This window comes from Panthera pardus, unplaced genomic scaffold (assembly GCF_024362965.1).
Source record: "Panthera pardus isolate Hobbes unplaced genomic scaffold, ASM2436296v1 HiC_scaffold_13, whole genome shotgun sequence".
NCBI lineage: Eukaryota > Metazoa > Chordata > Mammalia > Carnivora > Felidae > Panthera > Panthera pardus.
In genome coordinates this window covers 102,932,723-102,955,534 of record NW_026526688.1, presented here as the reverse complement: position 1 = coordinate 102,955,534, position 22,812 = coordinate 102,932,723, and the positions used below count along the sequence as shown (strand labels likewise).

General features: G+C 35.7%; 1 protein-coding gene across 2 annotated transcripts in view; it reads right to left on the bottom strand.

Moving 5' to 3' along the window:
- TNIP3 (TNFAIP3 interacting protein 3) overlaps positions 1-12,083 on the bottom strand; it is a 92,298-nt gene extending 80,215 nt beyond the window's left edge. Inside the window, exon 1 of one of the 2 annotated variants that reach the window (XM_053901283.1) lies at positions 12,002-12,083. In XM_053901283.1, the coding sequence (XP_053757258.1) occupies positions 12,002-12,033 (32 nt within the window). In that variant the 5' untranslated portion in view covers positions 12,034-12,083. The remainder of the gene's footprint in view (positions 1-12,001) is intronic. The other variant, XM_019418783.2, reaches the window with a different exon arrangement.
- Between the last annotated feature and the right edge of the window lie 10,729 nt (positions 12,084-22,812).

Sequence of the window (22,812 nt, the reverse complement as noted above, 5' to 3'; positions counted from 1 at the left end):
GTCAGAATTGAATTGAATGAACTGAATTGAACACCCAGCTGGTGTTGGGAGAATTTGGTGTGCAAAAAATCACTCATTTGCTGTCAGAAAGAAAGATGTCACAAAGGGTATAAGTGCTGTTTATATTAACCCAAATATCATCATATATAGAAGGAATAGTGAACCCAGAGGAAATAACAAGCCTCTGTATTAGCCTTATACATTCAGATCAGTAAAATTATGGCAAATCTCACACATATTTATTTGTACTTCTGAAGTTCCATAAAATAACTGTAGAAGAATCAAGATCCTCTATTCTTTGATCCCAAATGGGGTGAGATAAATATCAGTTACATCATTTTGTTATATGACCTTTTATTTACTCACTCAACAAATATTTATTAAAGTTTACTATAGGCCAAGAATTGTCTTAGATGTTCCTTATATTTGTTATTGTAAGAAACAAATCCGTGACACATTTTTGGGTATTACGTATAATTTACACCTAATCTCACATGACTGCTTCTAAGCGAAAATTACTGAAAGTTGAAAATACTTTTAAGGCAACTGTTTTCTATACCATAACCTAATTTGGTTGCTAATTGGTTGTTTTAAATAGATCTGCATGTTGATTGAATGCTTACTATGTGTCAGAAGCTCTAAACGTATTATCTTATTTAATACTCACAACTATGATTATCCCCGTTGGGACGATGAGACAATGAAGATTTTAGAGAGATTAAGTAACTTACATAAAAAGTGTGATTTGAACTCAGGCAGTCTGACTCAAGAAACCACACTCTTAACCACAATACTGATTTTAAGTGGTGTCATTGAAATATTAGATGCTCTTTTCTAAGGTCAATAAATAAGACCTTCTGCTACCAGCTTTGCTCAGAAGGGTAGGTGTGCTGCCCTGAGCCATTGATGAGAAAGGGTTTCACCATCCTCTAATAAATTATGCCATATAATACTTTTTAAAAAAGATCCCCACTGTATAGAGATGAGGTAACTCCTTGTACACTCTAGAGCATTTCCAATAGTCTTCAATCGAACTAAGGTTGATAATAACAGCACTTGTGCTTCTCTAAGGAATACTTGCCAATACATTGCCTGGGCTTCTAGATGCCTATTAGATATTAGCAGCTGCCTCATCCAAATTCCTCCACACATTTTCCCAAATCCTTACAGATCAACAAGGAGAGCAAATAAAATCAATAACAGGAAACTGCAGCATAAATAAGTATCTTAGGCTGCTCAGACTTCCATGACAAAATACTACAGATTGGGTTGCTTCAACAAGAGAAATGTATTTCTCAAAGTTCTGGAAGCTGGAAGCCCAAGATCTCTTAACAGTGGCAGCCCTGGGAAGGCACCACTGAACAGAGGGCATGAGATTTGGAAGAAAGAAGTGTCCTGTGGAATTTGGTGGTGAAAGGATATAAGCAAACAAGCGGTGGAACTGAACCCTAGGGAAATAAAAATCAGAATATACATCAACCTCAAATACATCAACTACCAAAGAAAAAGCAGTTATCTTTATCAACAGAAGAGGGTTCTCTTAGACTAAGAAACCTAGTAAGACACACTCACCATATCTACACAGAAACACCTGCTATACCCAGTCCAGAAAAATGATTACAGAATGACAGGCAACATCCATTAAAAACTGAAAGAAGAAAATAGAAAATGACAATCAAAAGGTTTTAGCTGATGAAAATATTCTCCAAAACAACAAACACAGGGCACCTGGACGGCTTAGTCAGTTAAGTGATTGACTTTTGATTTTGGCTCAGGTCCATGATCCCATGATTTGTGGGTTGGAGCCCCACGTTGGGCTCTGTGCTGACAGTGTGGAGCCTGCTTCAGAGTCTCTCTCCCTCTCTCTGCCCCTTCCCTGCTCTGCCCTCTCCTTCTCAACAATAAGTAAACATTACAAAGTGTTTTTTAATTAAAAATAAAACAATAAACACAAAACAGAGGAAAAGTGCAATAAAACACCTCCCCTCCAACATTTCTAAATAAGTATTATTAGATATAAAAGAGGACTTTAAATCATAAATTCAAAAAACTCAGAACAGAAGTGGACCCAAAAAAAATTTTTTTTTAATTTAAAATGAGATATGACCAAATTCAGGAAAGAAATTGAAGACAATGATGAAAATCATCTCATAGGTGAAGCCCAAATTACAAAGTATCCAAGGGAGAATAGATCTGATGGCAAGTCTAATAAGATGTTTTGAGTAGAGGAAACAAAAATAAAATGAAAGGCTCAGAAAGAAAATACTAAATATAGAACAGCAAAAAAGATCCTATATACAATGGATTTTCCTCAATTAAGAAAAATAAAATAATGGAGTAGAACTATTGTTAAAACTGTAATCAAAGGAAAAGTAAAACCTTAAAGTTGTTGTTGAAAGTGCCCATCATATACCTTGGAAATTACAAGTCAGAGTCTAGCAAAACTGTTTACTTTTAAAGAATCAGAAAAAAATATGTTCATCTGGGAAAAACAAATACCAAGAAACTTACAAAGTTTCTTGACTGAAACATACAAAAACAAGACAAAAATGACACAGATTTTTTTTTTTAACTTAGGAAAGTATGAGTAAAGAATTTTGCATCCAGTGAAGCTGTTTTATATGTATCACAACTAAAGGAAATTTTGGCAAAAGGACTGTTGATGAGTATTAAAATAGTAGACCTAAGAATACATCCAGAACTAAAACAAAGGCGAGGACGAATATGAAAAAGTGTTACGTAAATTTTATGTGCTCTTACAAAGTGAAAGTAACTTAGAAAAAGAAAAAAAATTGGAGAAGGGAAAAAATAGATATTAGAATAAGTTCATTGATTGCTGCATAAGTTATAGATAGAAGTCAACAAATGTCATTTAAATCTAACAAATAGTAGAAGACTAATTAAGGAAAAAAAGATCAAGGGAATTTTAAGAGTTATTAGCACAGAGTTAGTCAACTACTAAAACAAAAATACAAGCTTTCCTAAGTGCAAAAATAAGTACCAAATCTAAGCAAATAAGACAGATTAAGAGAAACAAAGTAAATCTGATATTAATGTTAACATCAAATAGTAACACAGAATCGAGAACAGATACACTCGTCTTATCAACAAATGGAAATGGGATTAACTCGGCTACAGGATTTTCAATGTGGTTTACAAAGCAAAACAAATCTATGCTGAAGAAAAGACACTCCAAAACCAAGGGATTCAGAGAGGCTAAAAGTAAAGACTGGGCTAAGGCTGAGCAGACAAATGAAAGCACCAAGAATGTTGGGGTTGTGATCAGTAAGGTAAAATTCAGAGGCAAAGCATTAAATGAGACAAGTTAACACTCTGAAATTAATTGGAAGTAAATACACTTGATAATTCACCTATCTCTGGCCATTAATTTGAAAATGTCAGATAACATTAAACACCAAGTCTCACTTATGAAATAATTCTTACAATTGATCTTGACATACTTTGTTTCAGTAACGAGCAGATAAACATTATATCAATAAGGTATATAGCACATATGAATTTAACTCTTCTTTTCTTGAAACCCTGTTAGAATCCTAAGAAATGAATTCTTGAAACTATCATTAGCCCACAAGGACAAAGAGAACTGGAAAAGGAGACACCAGTAGATGAGATTTTCTTAATCACTTTCTAGAAGAAGAAAAGAAGTTTCAATTGAATTATGGGGGCACAGGAAGTTAAAACCAGTCTCTTTAAAGAAAGATGCCAGCAAGAAGTGAGGACAATTTTCTCCAAAGAATTTCTGAGAGGCTAAGCACTTGAAAGGGCTGAAGAAAAAATGGGAAACGAGGGAAGTGATTCAGTGTCTGATTTTGGAGCACTTGAATCCCTCAGGTCTCTTCCCACAGGAACCCGTGCAGCCTGGCAACCATCTTTAACACTATATGCGTAGCCAGAGACTGATTCTTTTGGGAAGATAAAACCAAAAGCCTCTGGGCTCAGGGACAGAGGCTCAGAGGAGGACAGAGAGGGGTGAGGGTGAGGGGTTGCATGAAAATCTACATAGAAAACTGTAGTAGATCTCTTCCCACGTTTTTGCTCACAATACCCATAACCAGCCATATGTCTCAAGACTACACATTCGGAAAAGTCCTCGCTAGAAAAACTGAACAGCCAGAAAAGACCCAATGATCAGAAGTTCTGAGGTGGTACAGAAAATTCTAGGAAGTAAAAGTGCACTATAGGCCAAAGAGTAACAGTCCAGATTGGAGAGCTGAACAAGGAGTTCAAGAAGGGAGGGTGTTAGAAAAAACAGCATCTGAAGGGATTGACTGTAGAGAAAATATCAGAGGTAGGGTGTCTCATTTACTGAGGAGGACTTCTCAAAAGTCAACCAACTAAAGCAGCAGAGCAACTTTTAACTCAAGTGAGGGAGAACATTCTTAGGAGAGAACTTTTGACCAGACTGAAGTAGTACTTGGTTCAACACTAAATAATATGTGGAGCAATACTAATAATGCAGAAAAATTACTCTCTGTATCCCTGCAGGGAAGGTAAACTGGCATTATTCTGCTTGAGAGCATTGTGAGTACATATAAAAAGTCTTGAGGTTTTCCAAACTTTTATTCAACACTCCCCGTTTAGGGATTTATCCAAAGAAAACAAAAGTGAATGTGCACAAAAGTTTAAATACAAGTGGGCTCGTTGTAGCATCGTTTGTAATAGACAAAGATTGAATTCAACTCAAACATGCAACCAGTTAAATAAACGCTGAAATAGTTATATAACTGGATACTACTGAGAAATATTTACCTGGGAAAATATTTATAATATAACATTAAAAAAAATAAATAAATAAAGGAGGGGGGGCGCCTGGGTGGCTCAGTTGGTTAAGCATCCAACTGCGGCTCAGGTCATGATCTCGCAGTTTGTGGGTTCGAGCCCCACATCGGGCTCTTTGCTGACAGCTCAGAGCCTGGAGCCTGCTTCAGATTCTGTGTCTCCCCCTCTCTCTGCCCCTCCCATGCGAATGCTCTGTCTTTCTCTGCCTCTCAATAATAAATAAATATTAAAAAAAAAAAGTTTCAAAGACAATCTTTTGCTATGGTCTTATTTAAAAAAAAAATTGTTTTTAATGTTTATTTATTTTTTTGAGGGGGAGTGGGGCAGAGAGAGAGGGAGACACAGAATCTAGAGCAGGCTCCAGGCCCTGAGCTGTCAGCACAGAGCCTGACGCGGGCCGGAACTCAAGAACTCTGAGATCATGACCTGAGCCAAAGTCGAATGCTTAACTGACTGAGCCACTCAGTTTCCCCAACAATGGACCTATTTTTAAAGAAAAAAAAAAATGGAAAGGTTGAGAGAGATCTGAAATATTCAGTAGTTATTTTGGAGAGTAGGTTTAAACCTGAGTTTTCTTTTCTTTCTTTTTTGTCTGTATTTTAAACATGTAAAGCCTTTTGCATAAATAAAGCAACTCTTAGAGTGACCACACATGGAAAGAACTGACTTATAGCTCATGTTTTAATATTATAATTAGAAAATAAAAACTACTTTCAAATAGAAAGAAAAAGACAAGGAGGATAAGAAGATGGCATGGTGGCAGGTTATTTTGTAATGACCAGAAAATGGTTCTCCTTGGCATAAAAATAGAGCCACCTTACAGGCTAAATTAATCTCCAGGTGTCCCCTTACTCAACAAACATTTTCAGGGCACTTACCATGCACGCCACTCACTGTGATCAGCTCTTTTCCTATTAGAAGCAACTAACTATTCAGCAGATAAGACTTGGAAGCAGTTGGAAATAAACAAGAATCATATACTTTTCCGTGTAGATTGTAACCTACTCTAAATTTAGACATGAATGTGTAAAGATGTTCTGAGCTTTGTACAATAGTAAACAAGTGTGAGTACAATTATGAATAAAAGCACCCCAACAATGTCACATTCAAGTATTAATAATGACAGCATAGGGTGTGAAACTTAAGTTTTGCTGCTAATATTTATATTTCTTTTCTTGCTTGTGTTCTAAAATAAAGTGTGGTAAGGTATAGAGCAAAATGAAAACAATTTTTAAAAGGCAAGTAAGCCAAACGGTTTCAATCTTAAAAAAAGTTTTATTTTGTTTTTTAATGTGCTGGTATCTTCCACAATGATTGAAAACACCACTCGGGTAATATAAAGAGAATGAGGGGTCTTACATGGTTAAAACAATGAAAGCAGTTGTGCTCAGAAAGCAGATGTCCCTGGCTTAAGAATATTTTCTAGACATGAAACGGAAAAATAAATCTCTAGTCCAGTTGCCTTGGAAAGTGAGGTGATGTGTGATGTAAATAATTACAATCCTAACAGAGCAGTATATTCAGAATACAAAGTGGTAGGTAGAGTATTATATCAAAATACAAATTAGCAAATGATATAAATGTCTAAGAGTGGGGAGTAAAAATTTATAGCAAACAAATTCTGAACATAACATATCTACTCTCTAAAGTAAACCCATGTTTGAACAGACGTAGCTAGTTTTCGAAGCAGAAGCCTACCAGAGATGAAAAGACCCCAGTTTACTGAGGATATTAAATTTAAATTTTCAATTTATATTAAGGAATAAAAGAGAAAGATCTAAGCCAAAACCAAGCCGAACTTTCTAAACTCGAGTCCCTTCATTTTTTTTTCTTCATTATTGTATCACTTAGTGTATTCACACAACTTCCTGTCTGAACAGCACGAAAGGAATTGTGAATTTATTATTTCCAACTGCGCTGAAAATCAGAATTTTGCTAATGCAGTACCTTCCATCCTGTTATTTGGCTTTGAACTGTGTCAAGTTTGAGCCATGAAAACTGACTATACTGGCTTAGAAGATCTGTGTATTTAATTACCACGTTGGAGGAGATGCCTTTAGCTTAAATTCTGAAGCCTTCAGCACAAAACGGCAACTCTGAGAGCTGCCAAACAGAAAGAGTTGCCAAACGGAAAAACTTATACATAACTCATTCAGCTGGCTGTGTGTTGTCTGTGACCTGCCCAGGATCTGGTATAGACCTCTAAGCAAGCTCTGTCTCTCCACAGTTAATATCAAAGACATTTCTATTAAGATAAAAGCTGGCAGATCCAGTTTCCAGATACACAGATTTCATGCTGAGAGGCAGAACTAGTCCTTCCCAGAGAACTGATAAGTAGATTCTTTGGAGGATTCTAATTTGGTATTCCTTCCAACAACATCTCCCCAGCACGTCCTAGCACATAGTAGGAATTTTACAAATGATTGTTGCATGGAATCAAACAAAGAATTTATGGAGGTATGAGGTATTAAAAACAGGCAGAACAGAAGATATGCTACAGACATCTTCTTAGGCATTCTATATAAGCTAGGCCTCAGAAAATGAAGTCTATGTTTATCCCATGGGTGTTGTTTACATGAAGAGCCTCTTCCAAAACGTGCTTTATAGAGTCTCGCTGAAAACACAAGTTTTCCAAAAGTCCCTTGCTCAAATCTCTGTGAATTTATCCATCCAATAAACATTAATTTTACTTAATGTGTTACACATAAACACATAGTTGAGATAGCACTTTCTTTTCTCAGAAAGAGAAAAGACTTAGACTATTGTCCAGAAACTCAGTATGACTTTGGTTTTTATTAGTTTGAATATCTATAATTCATGAAAAACTGACAAATTTGTTTTGTGAACTTTAATACTGAAACTGCTTAAAGCATGACTAAGAATTAGTAAAATTTATGAGAAAAAATGATGATGTGTGATGTTCTGTGAGTCATTAAAAATACTTACTCAGCACTTCAAGATCAATTTCTCTTCTACCCCATGAAACAATATGAATGGACAGAGAATAATCTCTGTTTGTCTGAGAAAGTAGATGGTCCCATTGACTTGTCTGTAATGTGGACAACAACTGTATAAATGGCCCTTTATTCTACCTTTCCAAAATACTTTAATTTAAGGTCAAGTAAGAAGGCAGTTAAAAACAAAGAGGCCAAAGGAATTGTAAAAATGCTGATGATATCATAAAAGAGATCACTTTAGCTTTTGCTCACCACATACATAGTCTTGCTCCAACAAAAACATCTGCCTGTCACCCCATAAAAGTCCCTACACTTCTCTTCCCTTTATGAGCAAAAAATGGAGCTTTAAGTGACACTTAATAGCCAGCAGCTGTTTGACTGCCAAATACTGCATCTGGAGGGGAGTGTAGTATTCATATGGAAAAAAACCAAACCAAAACAAAACAAAAAACAAAAATCCCAGCAACTATCGCTTCTTTTTCTGTCCCTTTCCTTCCTTCCTTCCTTCCTTCCTTCCTTCCTTCCTTCCTTCCTTCCTTCTTTCCTTCCTTCCTTCCTTCCTTCCTTCCTTCCTTCCTTCCTTCCTTCCTTTGAGAAGGATGGGGGAAAGGGCAGAGAGAGAGGGAGAGAGAGAATCCTAAGCAGGCTCCACACCCAGCAAGGGAGCCCGACACAGGGCTTAAGCTCACGACTGTGAGATCACGACTTAAGCCGAAATCAAGAGTCAGAGCTCAACCAACTGAGCCAGCCAGGCATCCCTATTGGTTAATTTTCTTAAAGTACACCAGTGCTTTGAATAAAGAAATTTGAGCACTTTGAATATGTGGAAAGACACAGGAGCTCCTTAAGTGCATCTGAAACCAGTACATTGTTCCCAGAAAGCAACGAATAACTGAGATTGTATTCAATCGTGTTTAGTACATAGGTTGAATGAGTGCTAACATGAATTAAGTTTAAGGCCAGGTAAAAGACACTTCATGAGAATTTACCATTCACTTTACTTTTCTGAGATTACCTCTATTTGAGGCTATAATGAATCACAGTAGTTTTCCTTGCTAGGCTATAATTTTCTGAACACATAATTCATTTAAAAATATAATTCATAAAATAAAATGTGAAGACAAGGAAACATCTACCTTAGAAAAATTAAGATGAGGGCCCCTGGGTAGCTCAGTCGGTTAAGCATCCAACTTCAGCTCAGGTCATGATTTTGTGGTTTGTGGATTCAAGCCCCATGTCAGTCTCTGAGTGACAGCACAGAGCCTGGAGCCTGCTTCGAGTTCTGTGTTTCTCTCTTTCTTTCCCTCCTCCACTCAGACTGTCTTTCTCTGTCTCTCAAAAATAAATAAAAGTTAAAAAAATTTTAAAAAAAGAAAGAACAATTAAGATGAGGAGCTAGCAAGGGGTGCCTGGGCGTCCGACTTCGGCTCAGGTCATGATCTCCCAGTTCGTGAGTTCAAGCCCTGCTGCAGGCTCTGTGCTGACAGCTCAGAGCCTGAAGCCTGCTTCGGATTCTGTGTCTCCCTCTCTCTCTGTCCCTCCCCGACTCGTGCTCTGTCTTTGTCTCTCTCTCAAAAGTAAATAAAAACATTAAAAAAATTAAAAACAATAAAGATGAGGAGTTGGCAGTATAAAAGTACTTTAAAACAAAGACCAATCCAGGATCATAATATGTTGAGTGGGATTGCTTTTAAAACAATAGGCTTTGAGATCCTGTTAAAGGGTAATGTAAAAACTATAAAACATTGTATTTACTTTGATAATCCCCCACTGGGATCAGAGTTGTTTCCTCCACTCTTTACTTTCACTTTGAAAAAGAAGCTTGGTATGACATCCATAATATGAATATGTAGTACTTCAAAAGATGGAAAGTTATATCCCTGCAGAACTTATAATGGTTCAATTAGAAAGGAGTCCATGCAGAAAAGCAAGAAGAAAAGATGACTCAGCACTCACTATTCTGTTGTTGCCCTGTTGCCTCTCATCTCCTTTTTTACCTTTCTTTTTCAACTTGCCTGAGACAAAAACAGACTACAATGTCCGCCTCATCCAGTCACCCTTCTTCTGGACCCTGAGTCATAGCCACCTTAAAAGGTTAACTTGAAAACTATCTCTTGAGCATTTAAAATTACTTACTCTCTCTCTTTCTCTCAGAAATACAATTTTTTTTCTTACCGTAGAAAAAAATATGTTAACTTCTAAATTCTGTGTAATTGTCATCATCGGTAAATAGAATCTCAGTATTAATGTGCACTGCAGGAGGAAGCAACAGAATAAGACTGAAGAGGCTACTGAGTTCATACAATTCTCTGCCTGAAGAAAAGATTAGTCCCTACCTCTTTATAGAGTGGATATATTGAAGAAAAAGCTAAAGATATACATATCTTCAAAACACAGAAACAATGTTTCTGTCTTCTTTCCTTCCTCTACTTCCTCCTTCCCTCTTTCCTTCTGTCCTTTCTGCGCTTTTCTTCGTTCTCTTAAACTGTAAAAGTTGGCAAATATGGGCCTTTCTACCAACGGAGAATGGGTATCATCTTTCCTAGAAATCATTCAGCATCATAGATTGTATTCTATGCTTCTATAATATCTGTAGTATCTTAGAGGTTGTCGATATAATCAGGAAATCCCCAGAGTACTCCTGTGATATAAATATAAATTTATACAACATTTACATGTTGTAAAACTGTATGAAATGGATCAATGCTTGTCTGTAGACCTACTGTTAAAGCAGGTTATGTTGTTGTATGACACGTTCTTTGTCTTGAAGTGGATAAAATGTTACAAGGACACGAGACTTACACGCCCAGCACCGTTGTAGAATAATAAAGAGTAGTACAAAATAAAATGCTAAATTTATACAATTATAGGATAAAATGCTTGTTATAGATACTGGTTGAGAGGGATAAGAGAAATCACCATTTCTATATTTGTTCAAGCTCCTACTCTTCCCCCTTGCCAGTTTTAAACACTGTAGCCAGATTCGCCTGTTGTCAGTCCCCTGTTCAAAATTTGTAGTGGCTGCCCTTATGTGTGGTCATGATTCTCATATTGGAAGTACATATGAACCCCTTTTCATGAATAGGTTTTCACAGATCCGGAACCCTGGACATATGCCTCAGACCGAGGGGCTTATGAGAACCCCAGTTTGAGAAACACTGACTTATTTCTTCAAATAGACTTTTACTTGAAAGAAGTTTTGTCTTTCTAGACAGAGAGACCTCAGCCTACAGAATAAGTTCTTGGCTATTTGGTGTCTCACTCAGGATGTGTTTTGTATTACATGCCAGATGTGGAAGCCGCAATTAACTGCTCCCTTGGTCCCTTCAAAAGTCCTCAACTTTCCTATGAGGACATTTACACCTTCAACCTGGAACACCATTTCTTTCTCTTTCTTATCTTTTCTCCCATCTTATTTTTGCCAGAAGTTAGGCCAAACAACTCCTTCTTCACGCTTCTCTTTACGTCTGCAAAGAGGATTCTCACCTTCCTCTGATTGTTTAGAGCAACATTTCTGTGCCTCACTTATGAGGCAAACACCGAATATATATTATCCTGAGGTATGCGCCTGGCTTTTTACCTGCGAACAGCAAACAGCTAGAGGATAGAGTCTGTACCTGATTCATCTTTTGCATGTAGCTAGCAAATATCTTGCACACAAAAGGTGCCAAATAAAAAGTCGAAGAAATAACTATACAGGTCAACGAATAGGATGAGGCTTGAGACAAGCCATAAGGGGTTGATTGAATGTGGAAAGTGACTGACAACGGGATTTTTTTGGTAAAGGATTTAGTAAATTTCTCACCCTATCCATGAGCTAAGGATTTTATAACTGAGGAGTGAAGATACAGCTACCTCTTCACCTTATGAATAAAATAGAGTTGTTTTCAAGGAGAACATTTCTGCTATTCAAGAGAAATTATCTTAAGGTCCAAACTTGCCAAGGGAAATTTACCAAATACTTAAAAAAAAAAAAAAAAAAAGAAGAAGAAGAAGAAGAAGAAGAAGAAGCAAAACCTCCATAAACTACCATAATTCTTGCCCATGAGATAGCAATGAAAGAAAATGTGTTCAAAACGTCCACACTGTTCTCCATCCTCTTTTTCTTATCTACTCTATATGGTTTGATTCAGATAGGTTCTCGTCTACTAATAATAGACTCATCATCTCTGACAGCAGAAGTGCTGTCCAGTAGAACATTACTAGGAGAGGCACACACCCTCTAAATAAAATGTCATGGTTACCTTTCAGAATCCTCTTGCTGATTGGTGAACATTACCAGTCTCTCTTCGTGTTTCTCGTTTTTGTTTATGCGTTGTCCACACGGAATCTAAAAGGAAAAAAAAAATATGAAGGACATGAGGCTTGGATGTGTCTCAAGGGAAGATAACCATGTCAGTGACTGGAGGAGAAAAACCACCCGTTAAATGCATTTTTCATCAAAAATGTTTTTATTCTCATGTCTTGTTTTCAGCACTGCCAATTATGAGAAAACAGACCACAAACTTGCCTTCTGCCTAGTTTCAAGCAAAGGTAAAACGCTGGGTATAAACATTAAAGACTCAGTCTTTCAGTTAAAGAAGAGTCTTGTGACAGGGAGAGATTGTCCAGGAGCAGGTAAAAGAAGGCTGGACATTTCAACACAGGTGCCATAAACTGTTAACATTATTAGACTGACATGTTTGTAGTTCAATTAGCCACAGCCCAGGAATGAGTTTTCCAGGAGTGACTCGTGACCCATGGACACCAAGAACTTTCTTCTCCCAACACCATTCATTCCAGCTTTTTCTCCAAGGAGAGCTGATGGTTATTTCTGATTTTCAGATAACAAGGGAACTGGTAATGTGGCCATTAAAAGAGAAGAAGGAGGTAAAAAGAAAACTGTATGTAAGACACAGAATCCCCTCCCCTTTTTTTTCCTTATTAATTGCAACTTAAGCACCAAACTCCGGTCTAACATTACATAGACGTCATAGTACCTCATGGGGCTTATAGTAGATTCTTGAGAGTGAAGCATTTGAAGACTGTGTATGCTTTAAAAGCCAATCCCTGTAGGCACTTGACACATTTTAAATGCATCTGGAAACCACTAATTGCTGTGATCCCATTAGAAAATTCAGGCGGTTCAGGTCTGTGGGAAACACGAAGCCAGCTTGTCTGAGTTTTATGAGTGTCTATTTAATTATAACAATAACCAAAAAAAAAAAAAAAGTTTGTTTGTTAAAACGATCTTAGAAGGATTTGTTTTAGCTATTGGCAAGCTGTCTGTTCATAGTGTGGGAGGGTGGCTTTTTTATTTTGTTTTGTTTTCAGCTTGTGACAGCTGTTTAAAAGTCATCTGTTACCACCATGGTAGCCAGTTACTAGATGAAAGCAAATGCCTTTCAGGACTGTTGTAGGAATTGGACCACCAACTAGTCCAGCTATCTCTTAACTATGCAATATTGCAAGAGTGCCCAGTTGTTTTATATGGCACTCTGGAAATATTACACAATTCTGCAAATGCATCGAACAGGCAGACAGAGGAGGTGCTACTTGACAAAGAGTGACTTGCAGAAAGTGCCTGTACTGTAATGTCTGGAATTTTTTTTTAAATTAAATTAATTAATTAAAATAAATTTGCAAAAAAAAGTTGTTTAAAGTGTCTTCGATGCTTTCGTTATTTTTAAAATTACTTTTTAAAAAGTACTAATGTCACAGAAGACTGGAAATGATACAGGAAGTCTTGGAGTATCAGAGAGTCCTAGAATTTGAGACCTTAGAGAATACTCTGAGAATTATGATGCCATCACTTTACAAACCTGAAGAGGACAAATGATTTGGTTAATTAATGGCTAATCTAGGATTAGATGCCAAGCCGTTTGAACTCACAGTCTATGATTTTCTACTGTGGTTATAAATGAACATTATACAGATTAAATTTCAAGTTTGAAATAAAGAGAGATCTCATTTTAATACTAAAATATTTTGAAAGTAACATACAAAAATTTCACATTATGAATGAAACCCAATAAAAATATATTTCTCAGGCAAGGATACTGTATTAACTGAACTAACTCTGGTGGTAAACAACCCCCAAAACAGCATATGGAGGGGTAAATTTCCAGATTTAGATTTTTTTTAGTTTAAGATTCACAGATAATACCTCTGAGGCAGTGCAAACACACAAGACTGGTATTATCGCAAAGGTATTAGTTTACCGAACATTGTATTTCCTTTCTAAAGAAACTTTTCATCTGCTGAGATTTTACACTTGTAATTATTCTGTTTAGGAAGTCAAAATATCAAGTAGTGATAATCAAAAAAGCTAATAGCCCAACCATATTATAACTTCCAATAGTTGATCTGTTTCCACAGACAGAGATACTTTTCCAATGGAACAGACAGAGAAGACAATCAGAAAAAGATAGCAATTAAAGGACTTCTCTTTCAAGTGGAAGCAAATAAAATCAAGCCAACCCCACGGACATGGTGCCTTTCTTAACTCCAGCACCTCATTTGTTTTAATCATAGAGAAAATGAACCATTTCTGAAGTCTCATAAGACTTAGCAAATATTTGTGTGCCTCTGAACTTCATCTCCACTAATTACAAGTCAAGGTGACATGAAACTGTAAGATAAGGAATTCTACTGAAGTTCTCTCTTCTATGGTTTTTCACTGAGCAGAAGCACAGAACTGATCTAAAAGGGAGGGAATGGATTTCCTGAATTTTTATTGGCCAGTGTGGAGACATGGAAAGGGGCCAGAGCAAAGCCAATACAACAAACCAGAAGACACGGCAGTCATAAGTGCCAAGTCCGGCAGCACACTGCAGTTACCTTTGATTGTTGTTCATTGATTTCTTATAAAATGTGTAATTTAGGGGCACCTGGGTGGCTCAGCTGGTTAAGCGTCTGACTTGGGCTCACGTCATGATCTCATATTTCCTGAGTTAGAGTCTTGCATCGTGATCTCTGCTGTCAGCATGAAGCCTGCTTTGGATCCTCTGTCCCCCTCTTTCTCTGTCCTTCCTTCACTCACACTCTCTCTCTCTCAAAAATAAACATTAAAAAGAATTTTTACAAATTAAAAAAAATAAATAAAATGTGTAATTCAAATATTTTTACTATTTATGCATATATTTCCTATTTTTATGTATTTTTTACTATTTTACTACTTGCTAAACATTTTAAGTATTTGAAACACATTCTAAATGGGACAACCAAGTTAGACATAGAACATGGTGGACTTTCATCACACCAAATTGTATCTGAAAACCAAACAGTAGAAAGATAAAGGAAAGATAGGGTACCTCAACCCTCTTAACCTTAAGATTTAGGGTTTAAATCTTAACCAAAAGATTTGCAGTTAAAGACCATAGAAAATAACTGACTGACAGCATCCTCTAAGCTAACGGCAAATACATTTCTTTGTTTCCCTCATTTGTTTACTTTCCTCTGCCTCTTCCTTTCCCCCTCTCTTACTCCTCTTTATAAGGAGTTTTTTTTTTTGTTGTTGTTTTTTTTTTTCTCACCTGCTCAAAAAGCATCTGTTGCTCTCTGTTTAACATAACCAAAAGGTGTCCCGGATTTTTGGATGGATTTCAGTAAATCAGTGAAGATCATAAGTTGTTTGATTGTTTAAGCACAAGTTTACACAATCCACAGTTCCAAAATAACCCAACTTTAGAGGATAAACTTACTTTTGGAAGTAAACCAAGTTTTATGAGATTTTCGCCATTTGTGGTGACAGCTTTTAATACGCTTGGATTTCTAAAGTCAAATTCAAGGACTAGAATGTGACTAATACCAGTAATAGTCAACTCTGCAAAAATAGGTTTCACAGACCTTGAAAATGTCACCTTAAAAATTGCCAAAGAATTCTTCTACCATTGTAGAAGTTTTTGTACTGGTCAAGCCTGTGCTATAGCATTGGAATGTATGAAAATACATGTGTAATCAAAGGCATGAAAGCTTTACTTAAGACAGAAAAAAGATTTAAGCTGACAAGGAATTTTTATCTATATAATGTGCTCTTTCCTCTGGGGTATAGAATTTAGAACTCATGATTCTTAACTAGAAACTCTGTTTCATTCCAGTATCCACCTATACTAAATTCAAAATCAAGTGTTAACCAGAGTCAATACGTTTAGGATGAAGTGCTCCAGGCAAGTACTAAACCATCATGAAAATTACTATTCTTATACCTACATATATGATAAATAATAAATATTTTATATGAAAATATACTTCCATACATACTTATACTTACATATAAAAGAAATAATATTGATTTTTTTTAGAAATGAAATTTTGGTGTCTAATACATAAAAAAGCTTTCTTATCAATCACATAAGAGATCTACAGGTAGTCAGTTGACCAAAAAACTAGTTAAAGCTGGGACTCATGAAGATTAATGTATTGACACCATATTAATTTAGTGTAACTTAAAATACCCAGGTGCACTTCAATTGCCAACCTCTCATTTCCAGGTAGGAGTCTACTGATAGTATTCCACATTGACTTTCTGGCCCACGACAAATCTGTGAATTCTAGTTTTGGTTTCTTTACAAGGGAATTAGATTTTCAAGACGTTTACAAAGCTATGTGAAAACAATGCTTTTAGATTTTTATGATATATGTCTAAACTTTTATGTTTCTCTCACCCACATCCAATTTAAATTTGGCAACTCACCTTTACTGGATGTTTCAGTTAGCTTGCTTAGGAACAGCGTTTATTGTATCTTTTTTTTGTACTCTTGTGTCATTGGCTTATATTAATTTTACTTATAGTATGTAGTTGGAAGAAAGTAAGACTGTCATAAATACTTAGGGGAACAAAGAAGGCTGGCTCTTGGTATAACGTACCACTCAACTTTCAAGGCAGAAATAAGTGAATAGCTTTCAGCAGCCTTGAGTTCCAGGCTGTAGGTTTTACACAGAGAATGGACAGCGTGGTTAAGCCATGCTGAGCTGGTTAAGTGGAGGTAAGAAAAAGAGCAATACTTTTAGTCAGGAGTGGGAAAATCGTGCAGAGTCAGGAAGCTAACATAAATTGGTGACACTTGGTGGTAGGACCTGTGAAGAATAAGTAAATGAATGTCCTTTAAAATTTAAAATTCTTTTAAAATTTTTTTAAATTTTTTAAAATTTTTTAAAATTTATTTTTTTAAAGAAAAAGTAAAATAAACAAAACACAATTCTCTTTAAAAATGTTCCATTTTCTTTCATCAATTATTGAGTGTTTTTTCATTACTTTTTGTAACTTCTAAAGTATGAGCTTATTGGATGCCAATATGCAGATAGTAATGTGTAACACTTTCAAGTTCCTTGTTATTATTAGTAAGAAAGAAATATGGGGCGGGGGGAAGCACCAAATGAGATTTTTTTTTTTTACTTTTTTTTTTCTCGTCCCGATTCCTAAATTACCTAGATGTGAAATCTTAAGCATAATAATTTTCTCTAGGTCTCAGTTGTCTTCTGTAGAATCAAGGCCTGATTGGGTTAGATCTAATATTCCCTGAATTCTAAAATTCTATGACCGTGACTATCACTGCCAAATATCTACTGTCAGCATGGGATGGTGACCAGGATCACTACTAGATTAATGCTAAAGGGAGGAGTGCTATTGCCTCTGTGTTTGGCTCTCCTTAAAGTAGAATTAAGTGACTTATACAAAGCTCGAGAATAAATTTTGGAGCTAAAGGGCCAAAGGAAGTTTTCCTTATGCTTAATGTTTTATTATATTGGCTGATAAGAAATAACTTCAAGAATTTTATAGGTTTTTTTTCCAATGCTGCAAACCACTGGTAAAAGCATTCCTTCTTACCTGGACCACTAGAGTATCATTTTAACTGGTCTGCCTCTTCCCTCAGCTCCCCTCTTTCTGCTCTCCACATTGTAGGCATAGTTTTTTGTTTTGTTTTCTTTTCTTTTGTTTGTTTTTCAACATATGCATCTGACCTTATCATCTCTCCTTTCTCCACCCCCACAATAAACACACCATCATGGTTTTCCATTACACTGACCAAAGTCCTTGTCATAGCTAAAGGGCTCTGCATGTCTTAAATGGGTTACATACTGGATATAGAAAGTGATGGTTCTTTGTTGTGTGGGAACAGTTCTGGTCTTGCAAAATGCTTAACATCACTGACCCCCCAATCATTATGATAACCATTCTCTTCCTCCCCAGCATCACCTTCCAGCATCTTCTCTATCACCCATAAGATAATTTTGTCAGTTTCTTGAAGGTGCCAAGCTCCCATCTGCTATAATCTTTGAAGCAACTGTTCCTTCTTAGATTGTTCTTCTCCTTAAAGTAAATATTTCTTGACTTCCCATATTATACAAATTCCTTTAACATATACGCTTACAGCTCTATGCACCTTCCTTTCGCAGCATTTATCATAATTGTAATTTCCCTAGTTTGGTGTGTGAGCAATTATTTGCTTAAGGCCATTCTTCTCCACTAGACTGTAAATTTTGTGATTTTACACCTTTCTTGTTCAAAACTGAATCTGTAGTACCTAATCCAGTGCCTGTAATATGGTAAATGTTCCACCAACATTCAGTGAATGAATTGAAGAATATTAATTATGTCAGCAGTTAGTTGTACATGGAAGTTTAACATTTTTCATACAGAATCTTGAATATGGTTTCCTAATAATACCTTAGCTTTGTCTAAGTTACTCATTATACCAGTTTCTATGTTCAAGAAGCTTTAGCCTCACAGCTCCCTATCAAAGTAATTGTATCTCCAAATTTTTAAAAAATTAAAAAAAGAAAATGGAATCCACTTAGCTGGGAAACAGGAACTATGAAACATATCAGGTGATTATAAAACCAACCTAAATTTATAAGCACAAACCTAATGTTCTATTAAAATATTTCAGAAAATTTCTATCCCAAATTAGACAAATGCTCAAGGTTTTTAAGAATATGATAATGTCATAAAAATTTAAGCATATGTTCTAGATCTTCCTTCATTTATATCCTCTAACAGGCAAGATTCCTATATCTCACAGATACTTAAGACTGATTGCAGCGTAGAAGAAATTGGAAGAGAGGAAAATTACACACCACTCTCATTTACAGTAATGGCTCAAGGGAAATTAAGAATAAGAAAGATTTTTGGCTACACATCGTTTGGCTAAACCAAAAGAAAGAAATACCCAAAAGAACTGCTGTTTTTTTTTTTTTTTTTTTTTTCCATTTCATGTTTCTGAGAAAGGTGTCAAATCAGGGGACTTTTATCATCTATTTCCTTCTAAGAAGTCTTTTTTGTTTTATAGCATTAAAGTAAAATTCTTTGCCATCACAGATTCTCTATTGCTCAGTCATATCAGGCCACCTGCGCTACTTCTATGTGAAAAACTTAACATCTGGACACTGAAACTGGAAAAGTTCCTGAACCAGTTGGTTCCAGAATCAGGAGACCAAGATTCCATCACCAGGGTTGTCACTAAACATGCTTGTTCCTGGATAAGGTGTTTATCACCATTTCTGAAATGAGAAGAGATTGTGACTAGAGTGGCTAAGAGCCCTTCTAGTACTTAGGTGTTCTGGAACTGGTCATCCTAGGATTATATACATTGCAATATCACTCATGAAGCACGTGTCTTAATGATTCACCAAAATATAACCAATACCCAATTATTACCCTATAGAGAGGATTTTTTTATCCATATAATAGTTCCTCATTCTGCAGCAAGATAAGTATATGCTTACTCTGGGTCTTTTTCCTGCTTAGTTTTAGGAACTATTCTTGGACTGTAGATTTCTACTGAAGAACTTCACTGAGGTCCCCTAAGTGATAAATTCACCTTTTTAAACACGTGTGTTGTAAAGAGGATCGGATTAAAAGTCAAAAGATGTGTGTTCCAATCTATCTCTTACAGTTAATAAGACTTGTGACTTGCGGCAAATTATTTAAACTCTCTGAGCCCTAATATCCTCATTTGTGAAGGATAATACTTCCTGTCTTCAAAGGGAAGAACATAAATATTAAACAAGTGATTGGATTTGAAAGCCTTTCCAATTCGCCTGTACTACCAGGACATCTGCCTTGAGTCACCTGTTCAGTACTATTAGAGTGCCTATTTAGTACTAGAGTAACTATCAGAGTGACTATTCAGTAAGTTCCAAATAAATATGGTGGAATTTAATTCTTGTTTAATATCTACAACTCACTGGAAAGCCTATAGAGAAAGTAATGTTTATGGAACATGAATGTTATTACATATGTTATTGTTTGTGAAAATTGATGCTTTTGCTGATAACCATAAAATGGGAGATTACGGATGTGTTATTTGTTTTATGGGAATTGGCTTCAGGTGAATGTGTTCTGACCTGCACCAAATTTTTAGCAATATAAGCCATATCAGAGACTATACTTGCAAAATATTATTATTATTGTTGTTATTGTTATTATTATTAAAAGCAAGCAATTGTGAGATAAAGGGAATTAAGAGTGCACTGATAGTGGAGATCACGGAGCAATGTATAGAAATGTTGAATCATTATATTATATAGTTGAATCTAGTATAAGACATTAATTATACTTCAATTAAAAAAATAAAATATAGGGGCACCTGGGTGGCTTGGTCTATTAAGCATTCAACTCTTGATTTTGGCTCAGATCACGATCTCACGGTTTCATGAGTTTGAGCCCCTCCTCGGGCTCCATGTACTGACCTCACTGAGCCTGCTTGGGATTCTCCCTCTCTCCCTCTCTCTCTGCCCCTTCTCCCCTCTCTCTCTCAAAAGAATAAATAAACACTGAATGGTAAGCTTTGGAGGCCTGTTTGAGTTATAAACTATATATGTATATGATTTCAATAAAAATAAATTCAAAAATATATTTAAAAATCAAGCAATTGCCATAACTCTAAATACCCCTGACTACATAAAAGATCACCTTGGAATTTTAGCAGGTGATTATCTCCAGTTTAGTAAATGTTATGTAAAGAACTATGCTATCTCAGTATGACTAAAATAGAAATAAATGAAAGACTTTAATTATAATAAAAATTAATTAATGATGACTGAGCTCAGCCCTGGAATTATGATAAATGCTTTCTGTTAGTAATGAAACGTTGAGATGAGGCTTGACTCCTGAACCCTGGATTCTAGCTACAGAATCCAAGCTTTGGTTTTTACATGTGACATTTAAGATCCTCTCAGACGAATTACCTTAGTCTTAATGTTAATGTTTACAGTTATATTTTTTGATATTTTCTTCTTGTTTTTAAACAAGCAACAGAACAATCTCTAATTAGAAAATCATCTTATTTTTTGACACATATCTAAGTAGGATAAAATCTGTCTACATTAACACTTTAAAGTTGAAAATCTTTCTACTCATTTTTTTTCAATTATAACTCAAACTTGATTCTTTTGATGCTATCCCAACATTTTATGTTCGTCTCTTCAAGGAAAATTCAAAAGGAAAGCACATTTTCCTTTGGGTTAGGCTGGATAATTTTTTTTTTTTTTTTGCTTAATTTAGTATCCTTGGCTGTTTTTCCTTTTGTAATTCAAAAAATGTAAGTTATCTTCCCAGAAGACTTTTGAACACCTTCTCCTGGTAAAGAGTTTGTGAAAAATGATAATGTATTCTCTAAAGTTGAAAGAGAAAAAGTGAATATGGCCATCTATTAAAGAATATGCTGATGTAACTTGTAAGTGTACAATCTGTTTCAGAGTCACCAGAACATAACTTATTCTCTATCAATATTTATTCACACCAAAAGGAAACATTTCACCATATTTGTAAAGTATGCTGTAATTTAAGACTTTTAAAGGGATAATTTACCTTTAAATGTATTTTATGAATTATGCTGCTTAATATATTTCCTCTTGCAGAATTTATACAAAAGCATAGACTAATTAACTTTGATTACTTACCATAATAATCTATTAACTGTGTACTAACTGCCCCACTGTGACTATTTCTCTGCCATCCAAGGTTTTTTACGTTCTTAGATCAATCAAAGGATCCATTTGTTGAAACTGCTTTGCGGCCGCTAGAATAATTTTCACCCATATGTGGTTTTAATTTTAAAACGGTGGGGATATTTAATCTTGGCAGTGTTTTCAAATAAAATTAATTTTTTACTCATGCTCTGTGCAATTTAAGTAGAAATACATTTTTAATTTTTGCCTCTTTCTTAAAGACTTGAGGACATATGTGTGTAAATTATGTTTCTTTTATTCTAAGTCCTTCATCCTTCATGAAAACAATATTTGAAAGGTTCAAACTGTCACCACTCCAACCAGATGGGAGAAAAACTGTGACTAACGGGTTTTCCTCTGAAGGATCCTCATTATCTAATCTTAATGAGGATGCAAAGTTTAGAAAATGATAGTTAAAGCGATAAAAAAATAAAGCATTGAAGAGCACTTTTTAAATTGAAGTTTTATCCTCAGCAGGAAGTATTCAGCTGACGAAGAACTTAGTAAGCATCTTGGCTCTCCTCCCCGCCCTGACCCCCACTGGCTGGATAAAGAGGCCTAACCTCTCCCCACCCAGGAGTCCCCACGGTCAAGAGCCAGGGACCTCAACTGACTAGGCATGTAGAATGCCTGACTGTCCTATGTTATTCCATAGGTCCCTTTGGCACCTATGTGCTTCAGATTCTTTTGGCAGGAGGAATTGAATTTAACATTCAATTTCCCATGGTATTTATTATGTCTTCCTCCTTCATGTGTCATTTACCTCATTAAAATTGGGAAATGGTCCAGGGGCCACAAATTTCACTGGAAAAGTTGTCCTGGAAGCCAACAATATAGTAATGGAAATGTAGACTTAGTGGAGAGACAATAGAAACAAGCTGAGAGGGAGACAGAGACAGAAGTGAAAAGGAAAGGAGAAAATGAGAAGATACGTTTCCTCTTCTTTTCTGGACTTTAAAAATATATTACAATTCCTATTTTTAAAGAAATTTCCTCAAAAAATTGAGGAGAGCATATCTGAAAATAGTGAGCTAACACTGACCTGTTCTACAAATACTTGTTTGTCACGCATAATGTTAAGGTCCTATGTAAGCCTTATGCTAACAGGGACAGGTTTGTGGAT